The sequence below is a fragment of the Rhincodon typus genome, chromosome 19 (genome assembly GCF_021869965.1).
Source record: "Rhincodon typus isolate 14 chromosome 19, sRhiTyp1.1, whole genome shotgun sequence".
Taxonomy (NCBI): Eukaryota; Metazoa; Chordata; class Chondrichthyes; order Orectolobiformes; family Rhincodontidae; genus Rhincodon; species Rhincodon typus.
Window position 1 is genome coordinate 2,948,386 of NC_063350.1, and position 11,530 is coordinate 2,959,915.

The 11,530-nt window shown below is 46.8% G+C and overlaps 1 protein-coding gene across 1 annotated transcript in view; it reads left to right on the top strand.

Moving 5' to 3' along the window:
• The window catches only part of LOC125485491 (DENN domain-containing protein 3-like), a 19,599-nt gene that overhangs the window by 7,453 nt on the left and 616 nt on the right, over positions 1-11,530 (top strand). The window contains exons 4-8 of the mRNA XM_048608508.1: positions 5,940-6,055; positions 7,207-7,349; positions 9,693-9,804; positions 10,921-11,040; positions 11,230-11,448. Coding sequence (XP_048464465.1) covers positions 5,940-6,055; positions 7,207-7,349; positions 9,693-9,804; positions 10,921-11,040; positions 11,230-11,448 — 710 coding nt within the window. The remainder of the gene's footprint in view (positions 1-5,939; positions 6,056-7,206; positions 7,350-9,692; positions 9,805-10,920; positions 11,041-11,229; positions 11,449-11,530) is intronic.

Genomic DNA, 11,530 nt, shown 5'->3' on the forward strand with positions numbered 1-11,530 from the left:
GGGGCTGCCTGTTCCCTCTCTCACCGCCCCGGGGCTGCCTGTTCCCTCTCTCACCGCCTCGGGGCTGCCTGTACCCCATTTCGCCTGTCACTGTAGTATTCGCCTCCGGTGCTGAGGGGAGAGAAGAAACAATGAGAGAAATAAAGGAAAATGAATAGGCGGAGCAGAGGAGCCCTAACAGGAGCATCCTACTCTGCCACCATTTTGGAAATGGAGTGCATTTTATACCAAAGGGAATGGAGTGTAAGAGAAGGGCAGTTTTACTGAAACTATGCAAGGAACTAGTCAGACCACAGCTGGAATATTGTCAACAGTTCTGGGTCCCTTATCTGAGCAAAGATAGACTGGCATTGGAGGCAATCCAGAGAAGGTTCACTCAGAGGAACTGTCTCATGCAGAGAGATCAAGTAGATTGGGTCTATACTCATTGGGATTTAGAAGAATGAGCAGTGACCTTATTGAAACATCTTAGGGGACTTGGCCATGTAGATACAGAAAAGCTGTTTCCCTTTGTAGGAGAGTTTAGGACTAGACGGTATGGAATCAGAATTAGAGGCTGCAGTTTTAAGTTGGAGATAAGAAGGAATTTATTCTCTCAGATTCCAGTGAACTGTGGAATTCTTTACTGCAGAGGGCTGTTGAGGCTGGGTCATTAAGGATATTCAAGGCTGAGATAGAAAGATTTTTAATCAGAACGAGAATCAAGGGTTATGGGGAAAAGGACAACCCATTCTGGAAATTCCTCCTCACCTCATTCTGAAATGGCCAATCCCCTTATTCTGATAGGTTCAGTCTCTGGTTCGAGATTGTCCACCTTCAGCCTTTCAGCATCTCCCTTGTCAATTCCTCTCAGAATGTTAAACAGTTCAAATCTGACCAGCTCACCATTAGGATCATTCCAGCCCACATCCCACTCACTGTAGGCAGTTCCCGATCACACAACTGGGATCCCAAACCATGCCATGAGGTGTGGGTAAGGTCCTGAAGGAATCTTCAAAGCAGGACGAAAGGTAGAATGCACTGTGCCTGGCACACACAGCATTTATAAATCATTTTATTCAATTTGTTCAATTCCTGAAACATACAGGTTTGAAGGGCAATGGGGAAAGAGCAAAGTAAGTGGGACTGATTAGATAGCTCTCTCAAAGAGCCAGAACAGGCATGATAGCTGATTGTCCTCCAGCTGGTCAAGAGGTACTTGGGGGAAATGGGGTTTCCAAAGGGGGGGGGGGGGATGGGTTTTTGAGATAGCTACATTTTCATTAACCAAAGGTATTAAGGGGTATGGGCCAACGACAGGTATATGAATTTAGGCCACAGATCAGCCATGCTCTCATTGAAAGGTGGAGCAGGATCAAGGGGCTGAATGGCCTCCTGCTGTTCCCATGGGTAGCGGGTAACAGTCATTCCTTAGGTGAACTCTCCCACCAAACCTTATCTTTTTTGTACATCCTGAATCCATTCACACCTGCTTCAAAAAGGACCAGTGTCAGTGACCACTGGTCAGGTCGGGTCAGGATGACATTGCTCTCCCCCCATCCCACACTAACACTCACTGTGGTTTTCAGAAACCGAATAATTATCGTCTTTCTGTCTTTGTCTGAGGATTTATTCTAATATTAAAGATTACAGAAAGATATCCATTAGCTCAGCCTGCAGAGCAGAAGCACTTAATCTTCGCGCTGAGTGGACTCAAAGTCATAACAACATAAGAACCAGGAGTAGGAGGAGGCCATTCAGCCCCTCGAGCCTGTTTCGCCACGTAATACCATCACGGTTGATCTCATCTCAGCCTCAGCTCCACATTCCTGCCAGCTCGCCATAATCTTTCAACCCATTGCTGTTTAAAAATCTGTCTATCCCCTCCTTAAATTTACTCAATGTCCCAACATCCACCACACTCTGGGGGAGTGAATTCCACAGGTTCATGACCCTTTGAGACAAGTAATTTCTCCCCATCTCCTCATCTATTTTAAATCTGTGGCCCCTTATCCTAAAACAATGACCTCTCATTCTAGATTTCCTCACGAGGAACATCCTTTCTACATCTACTTTGTCAATCCCTTCTAGCATCTTGTAGACCTCAATGAGATCTCCTCTCATTGTTCAAAACTCCAGAGAGTATCAACCTAAACTGCTCAATGTTTCTTCTTTAGACAAACCCCTCATTTCTGTAAATGGCTGAGTGAACCTTTTCTGAACTGTCTCCAATACAACTACATCCCTCCTCAAGTAAGGACACCAAAACTGTACACAATACTCCAGGTGTGGTCTTACTAATGCCTTGTATAGTTGCAGCAACGTTTCCCTACTTTCATACTCTATTCTTTTAGCAATAAATGCCATTTTTTAAGTCTGGCCTTCTGTTGGTGGTTTTACGCAAGATTTATTTGCCAATCTCTGGGCATTGTCAATAATCGCAGATAATGTCCAGACCATAGTCCCAAGGCAGCATCACACTGTAGTCTGAGCAGTCTGGGATCATGGGGTCAACACTGGGCAACCCACCAGGAAGGGGACGCTGACCCTATCGAGGGGAGGGCGTGGTGCAGCATAGATTCACCTGAAAAACACCAGGGCTGAAAGGGTTAACTTAGCGGGGTTCTGAAGAAGTCATACCACACTCGAAACATTAACTGTTTCCCTCTCTCCACACATGCTGCCAGACCTGCTGAGTTTCTCCAGCAACTTCTGTTTTTATGTCAGATCTCCAGCATCCGCAGGATGTTGCTCAGGGGGACAGGATGCATCTAGAATTGAGAATTATGAAAGGATTGAATTGGGTGGCTGCAGAAAAACTATTACCTGCATTAAGGGGAGTCCAGAACAAGGGGACAGTATCTTCACATCACAGCCAGCCATTAAAGCTGATTGTCAGGAAACACTTAGGATATAGGAACATAGCACTTGGGAACAGGAGGAGGCCATTCAGCCCTTAAGCCTGTACCACCATTCATTAAGATCATGGCTGTTCTGCTTGTGATCTCAACTTGACTTTTATGACTGACCTCACCTCCAACACACTAGTCTCCCTGGTTGATCAAAAATCTCCCTAAACTCAGCCTTGAATACGTTTAAAGATCTAGTCTCTACTTCCTTCTAGGAAACACTCTCATAACTTTTTCACAAAATAAAAATTCTCTTCCCCTCTATCTCAAATGCTGCTCCATCGCTTTGCGTCTCCCCTACAAGAGGAAAGATCCACACAGTATCCACCCATCCATTCAGCTCAGCATCTTCAAAAAGATCACCTCTCACTCCTCTAAACTCCAACGGTTATAAACCAAACCCTGTCTTCATAGGATACACAGGGAAGGGCAATGGAAATCTGCAACTCTCTTCCCTAAAGAGTGGGTTAGGTGGCTGGGATTTACTTGATAATTTCAAGACTGTTATCAATAAACATTTGTAGGGTTCATGCACTTCCAGAAGGCTTTTGACAAGCTGCCGCATGGGAAGCTGCTAATTAAGACAAGAGCCCATGGTGTTAGAGTCAAGGTAATGGCATGGAGAGAGCATTGGCCAACCAGCAGAAGGCAGAGAATGGGGATAAAGGCATTTTTTTGGATGGCAGCCAGTGACGAGTGGAGTTCTGCAGGGAACAACGTTGGGACCACAGCTATTCACGTTATACATTAATGATCTGGATGAAGGAACTGAGGGCATTGTCGCTATGTTTGCAGATGACACAGAGATAGGTGGAGGGACTGGTCGTGTTGTGGAAGTGGGGAGGCTACAGAAAGACTTGGAGAGATGAGGAGAGTCAGCAAAAAAAGTGGAAGATGGGATATGATGTGGGGAAATGGGAGGTTATACACTTTGCTAGGAATAATAGAGACATAGAACATAGAACATAGAACAGTACAGCACAGTACAGGCCCTTCGGCCCATGATGTTGTGCTGACCTATTATCCTACTAAGATCAATCTACCCTGCATCCCCTACATTTTACTATCCTCCATGTGCCTATCCAAGAGGCGCTTAAAATTCTCTAACGTATCTGACTCCACTACCACTGCCAGCAGTGCATTACACACACCCACCACTCTCTGTGTGAAGAACCTACCTCTGACTATTTCCTAAATGGGGAAAGGCTTTGGAAATTTGAAATGGAGCTTGGGTGTCCTAGTTCAGGATTCTCTTCAGGATAACATGCAGGTTCCACTGGCAGTTAGGACTGCAAATGTAATGTTAACATTCATTTCTGGAGCGCTGGAATACAAGAGCAGGGATGTACTGCTGAGGCTGTATAAGGCTCTGGTCAAAGCGCGTTTGGAATATTGTGAGCAGTTTTGGGCCCTGTATCTAAGGAAGGATGTGCTGGTGTTGGAGGGAATCCAGAGGAGGTTTACAAGAATGATCCTGGGGATGAAAGGCTTGTCATATGAGGATCGGTTGAGGACTCTGGGTCTGTACTCGATGAAGTTTAGAAGGATGAGGGAGGATCTGATTGAAACTTACAGGATACTGAGAGGCCTGGATAGAGTGGAGAAGATGTTTTCACTCGTAGGAGAGACTAGGATCCAAGGGCACAGCCTCAGAGTGAAGGGATGACCCTTTTGAACTGAGGTTAGGAGGAATTTCTTCAGCCAGAGGGTGGTGAATCTGTGGAACTCATTGCTGCAGAGGGCTGTGGAGGCCAAGTCATTGAGAGTATTTAGGACAGAAATAGATAGGGTTTTGATGAGTAAGGGGATCAAGGGTTATGGGGAGAAGGCAGGACAATAGGGTAGAGAAAAATCAGCCATGACCAAATAGAGGAGCAGACTCAATGGGCTGAGTGGCCTAGATATGCTCCTATATCCTGTATCTTATGGCCTTATCAAGAAATATGTACATGAATAGAGTTCAGAGATACATCAGCCATGATCTAGTACAATGGTGGAAAAGGTTCGAGGGGCTGAATAGCCTCCTTCTGAGTCCTGTGATGTTAGTTGCTTCCCTGTTGCATCTTCCACACAAACAGTAACCAGTGAAACATTCCCTTTCCTTAACCTTCCAACAATTAGCGATGTAGATTCACCACAAAATGTTTCAGGAACAAGAATAGCGAAAGCACCCACCCCATCTGCTAGGTTGTAAGAAGGACCAAGAGCTTTATTAAGGAGATGTTCACTCTGCAGCCAGCAACTAGTTCCCTCCCTGTCACATGATCAGACTCTTAAAGTGACAGTCCATCATACTTACACAAATACTCCACACCACCCCATTCCCTTTTTGTCCTTGTGGAATGCATTATAATGGGTGGGGGAGAAATCCTTCTTTATCCAATCATGATATTTCCAACAATCATCATTTTTCATCAGCCTTTCCACTCAATCTACAATATTGTTGTCCTTCACTCCCTACCCTCTCTAATGAGAGAGCAGATCTAAGGTCTTCCGGGACTATGGGGACTTTGTCTTTATTGCTACAGGATTATTTCTTTGGCGGGTTATGGGAAATCAGAGGCAGATTTATTTGATTTGTATTTTTTTGTCCTGTTTTTGTTGTCTCCCTAACTGTCCTGGTGTTTCTCATTATCTCTGGCTCTCTGTTTATCTCTCACCCTGTATATGTCTGTATATGTCTGTATATGTGTCCCTCATTCTCCCACTCTCTGTCCTGAACTTTCTTTTTTTAATGTTGTATTTTTTCTCCCTGGTCTATCTTTTTTTCTCTCTCTGTCTAATGTCTCCCCTGTTCATATATTTATGTTGTCATTCTCTGTTTCTCACTCCTTGTTTTTCCATCTCCATTTCTCTTTGTCTCTTTCTCACTCGGATTCTGTTTGTCTCCCACCCTTTCCCACCGTCAACACCACTCCCTGAATGCCTCACTCCCTTGCTCACTCTTTCCTTCTCTCTGTAACTGTTGCTGGTTCTCCCCTCCACACTTGTCCCCTCTCTCTCTCTGTGTGTGTGTTCACCTCTCTTGTTCTCTGCTTCAAACTTTCCCAGATGGATTTAAGCTTCCAGTGGAAGAGCAGGAAGAGTCTTTCCATTTCCTGGTCCTGACAGATATCCTCGGGAACAGACAGCAGGGAGTGGTACTTCACATTAACAGAGAGATAAAGGTGAGCATTTGAAACAATGTGTTTCATACAAAATGCTGGGGTTGGCCAGAGTTTTAATGTGTAGGATTATAATGAGAATTCTAAAACCAGAAAACATTTTATTTTCTCAGAGAGATGTGTGTCTTTGGAACTCTCTGCCTCAGAAGCAGTGGAGGTGGGGTCATTGAATATTTTTAAGGCGTGGGCAGATACTTTCTTATGAGGCAGGGAATCGAGGGTTATCGGGATAGAATGAAATACAGAAACCTCAACAGAGCAACCACAATCTTATTGAATGGTAGAGTAAGCTCAAGGGGCTGAATGGTCTCCACTGCTCCTAATTGTTATGTTCACATGGTATTGTAAGTTGTGGGGGAATAACTTGGGTCTGCTAATAAGGAATATGGATCCAAGGTGGCTAGCTAGAGTTGGTTCAGGTCAGCCAGAAGCTTGTGGGGGACTCTGGAACTCGGGAACAGTTACAGAATAAAGGGACACTCATTTAAACCTGAGATAGGATGGAATTGCCTCACTCTGAGGGTAGTGAATGTCTGGACCCCAGTGAGGCTAAATTACTCAAAGTATTAAAAGAGGAGGTAGACAGGTTTTTGAATTATTGCGAGTTGAGGGCTGTGAGGAGCTGCCTTACAGAGGAGGTGAGGCCTGGGGTAGATGAGCCATGATCTTATACAATGGCAGGGCAAGCCTGAGGGGCTGAATGGCCTATTGTTGCTCCTGTTTTTTTATTTTCTAACAGAATGGTGGAACAAACTGCACATGACCACCTCCTGTTCCTTCCTAAATTAGTGACAGGGCTCTGACTAAAGGCAGCGCCCCAGTTTAGGCTTACTGCTCAAGGTTACAGTAAGTTTCTTTTTCTGCTGTTAAGATGTGCCGGGGGTGGGATTGATCTCCACAGAGGTGACCCCACCCCCACCCAACTCCTCTCTCGTCTCCTCCCCTCCCCTCCCCTCCCTGTGGGACGACTGATGACTCTCTGTTCTCAGGGTTAGGCTGGAAGATTGTCTGAAAGGGGTAACGGGACTCAGGCCCAGCAGGAGGAAGATTGGCATTGGGGAAGTGGGGGAGGGCTGGGGGAGGGGGATGGGAGGAGGGAAGTCTTTTGGGAGAGTGAAGTCATCACTATCTGACCTCAGGTTTTGCCTTTGCAGGAGTCCGATCTATACCAGTCTCCCCCCGAGGGCATTGACCCCACAATGGACTGTACCGAATCTTTCAATATCCTGGTTCCCTTTGGGATCTGTGTCATCACCAAGTTTCCATATTACACAGTCCTGAAGGACTGCCTTTCCTGGTAAGAGAGTTAACCAGCCACTGTTACCCCAGTAGCGTCAGGAACACATGTGGAGACAGAAACCAGGGTTAATGACCCATCACAGGGAACGGGAAAAGTTAGAGATGTAACAGGGATCGAGACTGGGAAAGGGGCTGGGGACCTCCAGAGTGGGACAAAAGGGAAGGTCTGTGCTAAGGGGGAGGCTTGGAGCGATTAAATGACAAAAAAATTAACAGCACAAGACAGAAGTAAAGAAGCAAAGGTTAGGCTGATTGCAGGTTTAAACAACAATGGAAGAGGCATTACTAACTCCAGCTATATAAGAGTTGTTGGTTGGTTCGCCGAGCTGACTGGTTTTCATACAGAGATAGTGGGAACTGCCGATACTGGAGAATCTGAGATAACAAGGTGTGGAGCTGGATGAACACAGCAGGCCAAGCAGCATCAGAGGAGCAGGAAAACTGACTCAGAAATGATGCTGCTTGGCCTGCTGTGTTCATCCAGCTCTACACCTTGTTATCTCTGGTTTTCAGACAAACGTTTTGTCTCCCTTCTAGGTGACATTGTCAGTAATGTGTAACCTCTGTTGAAGCGCTGTTGTTCTGTTCTACTCTGAATTTATATGGTCCGTTCTGTCATGGTGGTCTGTCTCGTTTCCGGTTTGTGCCATAGTGGTATGTATATGAGGTCTATTTCAACATGTTTGTTAATTGCATCAACGGTTGAAAACCAGGCCTCCAGGAATTCTCATGCCTGTCTTTGTCTCACTTGTCCTAGTACTATAACTTTGTCCCAGTCAAAGTGATGCCCTTCTATGTCGGAGTGTACTGAAACGAGGGAGAATTAGTCGTACCGTTTTGCTGCGAGTTGGTGTTCATGTATCCTGGTGGTGAGTTTCCTGGCCGTCTGTCCTATGTAGTGTTTCTTGCAGTTGCTGCATGGCATTTTATATATCACATTTGTCCTGCTCATTGTGGGTATGGAGTCTTTTGTCTTTGAGAGTAACTGGCAAAGTATGGCTGTTGATTTGTATGCTATCCTTATTTCAAGAGGTCATAGGAGTCTTGCAGTCAGTTCTGATGTGTGTTGAGGTTGTTGAGGTTGGTTGGCTCGCCGAGCTGGTTTCTTGTTTCGCAGACGTTTTCCTCTTCATTTTTATGCAGCTCTGGGGTGTTGCAGTGAGTTATCCCTCTATTTAAACAGAGTCTTGACACAGCTCTGTTTGTGGATGCTGGGGGGGTGGGTTACTGTTGTAAATGAGTGATAACTTGCCCGTAGTGTTCAGGGGTGTGTGGGTTAGGTGGGTTAGAGGGGGATGGATCTGGATGGGATGCTCTGAGGGGCGGTGTGGACTTGTTGGGCCAAATGGCCTATTCCACACTGTAGGGATTCTATGAATGAATGGAAAACAAGATGCCATGCAGCAACTGTGAGAAACACTACATAGGACAGATGGGCAGGGAACTCGCCACCAGGATACATGAACACCAACTCGCAGCATATTGGCACGACCAACTCTCCCTCATTTCAGTACACTCCGTCATAGAAGTACATCAATTTGACTGGGACAAAGTTACAGTGCTAGGACAAGTGAGACAAAGACAGGCACGAGACTTCCCGGAGGCCTGGTTTTCAACCGCTGATGCAATTAACAAACATGTTGAAGTCGACCCCATCTACATACCACTATGGCACAAAACCGGAAACAAGACAGCTCACCATGACAGACCAGACCATATAAATTCAGAGCGGGACAGAACAACAGCGCTTCGATAGAGGCTACACAGCACTGACAATGTCACCTACAAGGGAGATGAAATGTTTGTTTGAAAACCGGTCAGCTCGGCGAACCAACCAACAACTCAAACTGCAACCTGAGCTACAGATCTTCGTTAAAACATTGAAAGGAGTGGGGCAAGGCCCTGGAGGTTTTGACCTGGGATTTCTGAACTCAGTGTTGAATCTCAGAGCTCGTTGGGAAATCTGGGAGAGTAGGAAGTCTGGACAAAGCCAGTAGATTATCCAGTCTTCCTCGGATTGATTAGGGATCAGTGGCCAGAGCACAGAGATTGTTGCTGAGGAAACTGGCTTGTGAGTGTTTAACTGGAGGGAGTTGGGCCTAACCCAGGAAGGGATGTGAGACGTGCAGTGGATGGGTCAGGAGGTGGGACATGTGCTGAAGAAGATAAGGCATTGCCAGTTTATGGATAGAAACCCATGTTGCTAAAGGACAGCACATGACCCAGGAGAGGAGGAGAGGCTGAGGAAAGGGCGGTGGGGATCTGGGAGGAGGAGGGATTGTCAGTAGCTGTGACAGAATCAGTGCTGTCCCGCAGTAACCTGTCCACCTTCTTCCTTCAGCCTGCTGCTAGACCTGAAGTCCTGTGGAGAGAGAGAGTTTGAAATGAAGGTGAAAGAGTTTGCAGCTCAGTTAGCTCTTGTCCCATGCCCACCGCCAGGATCCATCCAGCTGGTAAGAAACATGGCATCATCTGGTGTGTTTGTGAGGAACCTTGTATTTTATGAAACCAGGGAATTTTGTCTTTTATTCATTTGTGGGTTTTGGCCAGGGGCAGCATTTATCGCCCATCCCTAATTGCCCAGTCGACAGTTAAATTCCAATGACATTGCTGGGGGTCTGGAGTCACATGTAGTCCAGACCAGGTGACGATGGCAGATTTCCTTCCCTACAGGGCATTAGTGAACCAAATAGGCTTTCCCCCACCAATTGACAACGAACATCATTAGATTCTTAATTCCAGACTTTTGTTCATTTGAAATTCCACCATCTGTCACCTGATGGACCTTGTGTCTCCAGAACATTCCCTGGGTCTCTGGTTTAACAATCTAGTGACAATATCACCTCTGTCAGAATGTGGCTATCGCAGCGGGTGGTAGCGAGCTGCCTTCATGAATGCAAGCGAGTGACTAATAGGCCATTCCTGAGGGTACGTTGGGGCTAGGCTTGGGGGGCAAGTGTCATCAATTTCATTCCCAAAGGATATTCGGGAAGTAGCAATCTGGATGTTTTGTTCTTACCGGGACTAGCTTTTTATTTTCAGATTTATTAAATTAGCTGGACTGACCTCTCCAGCTGTCAGGCGGGTTTGGAATTCATTTCTCTGGTTTATTTATTTTCTTGTGGAAGGTGGTGGATAGGGCATGCCACATTCACCATGACCTTCACTATCCACAAACATCCACTCCCTCCACCCACCGACGCTCAGTCACAGCAGTGTGTACTATCGACAAGATGCACTGCAGAAATTCACCAAAGATCCTCCGACTCATACGCAGTTAGAAAGGGAAAAGGCAGTGCCCACATCAGGTCTGCTCACATCAACCAGGATCTCATTGATCACCTGGGCAGCTAAGGGAAACCTTCATAAACTGGGAGCCCCCATGCTGACCCTGGCACTGGGGCAACGATGGGGAGCCCAGCCTGGCTCAGTGCACTGCCTAGCACGCACTAGTAGGTGGTACCTGACCAAGACATGTGTGATTGATTTGTTTGGAAAGTAACTGATTGATACCTGACTGTCTCCTCATTTCCTTTCCTTCCCGCCCCCCACCGCCTCGTGCTGCTCAGTGCTTTGAGTTGGGCCCTCTCAGTATCGTGCTGTCACCTCCTGAGGATATCGACAGCCCCGTTATTGACATCGGCCTCCATGTCCCGTTCCTTTGCTTCAAACCGGAGACTGTCCTGCAGGTAATTACAGAGAGAGAGAGAGAGAGTGAGTGGGAGTGTGTGGGTGTGGGAGTGTGCGAGTGGAAGTGGTTGTGGGAGTGTGTATGGGTGTGGGAGTGGGTGGGGGTGGGGGAGCGGGAGTGGGAGGGTTGGGCTAGAAGCTGCCCATCAGGCACAGGCTGGGAATGACTCTTTGACTCTCTCCTGCAGATTGTGACGTACATCCTGACCGAGCGGAGACTGGTCTTTTTCTCCACAAACTGGCCACTGCTGACCCTGGTGACCGAGTGCTTCATCCATTACCTGTACCCTCTCCAATGGAGACACCCCTACATTCCAGTGCTGGCCAATCAGATGCTGGACCTCGTGATGGCACCCACTGTCTTCCTCATGGGCTGCCATTCCAGACACTTCGATACAATCAACGAGGTCAGTCACCGGCAACGCCACACCCCCTCAGCACTGACCCTCCGACAGTCGGGCGCTCCCTCAGCACTGACCCTCCGACAGT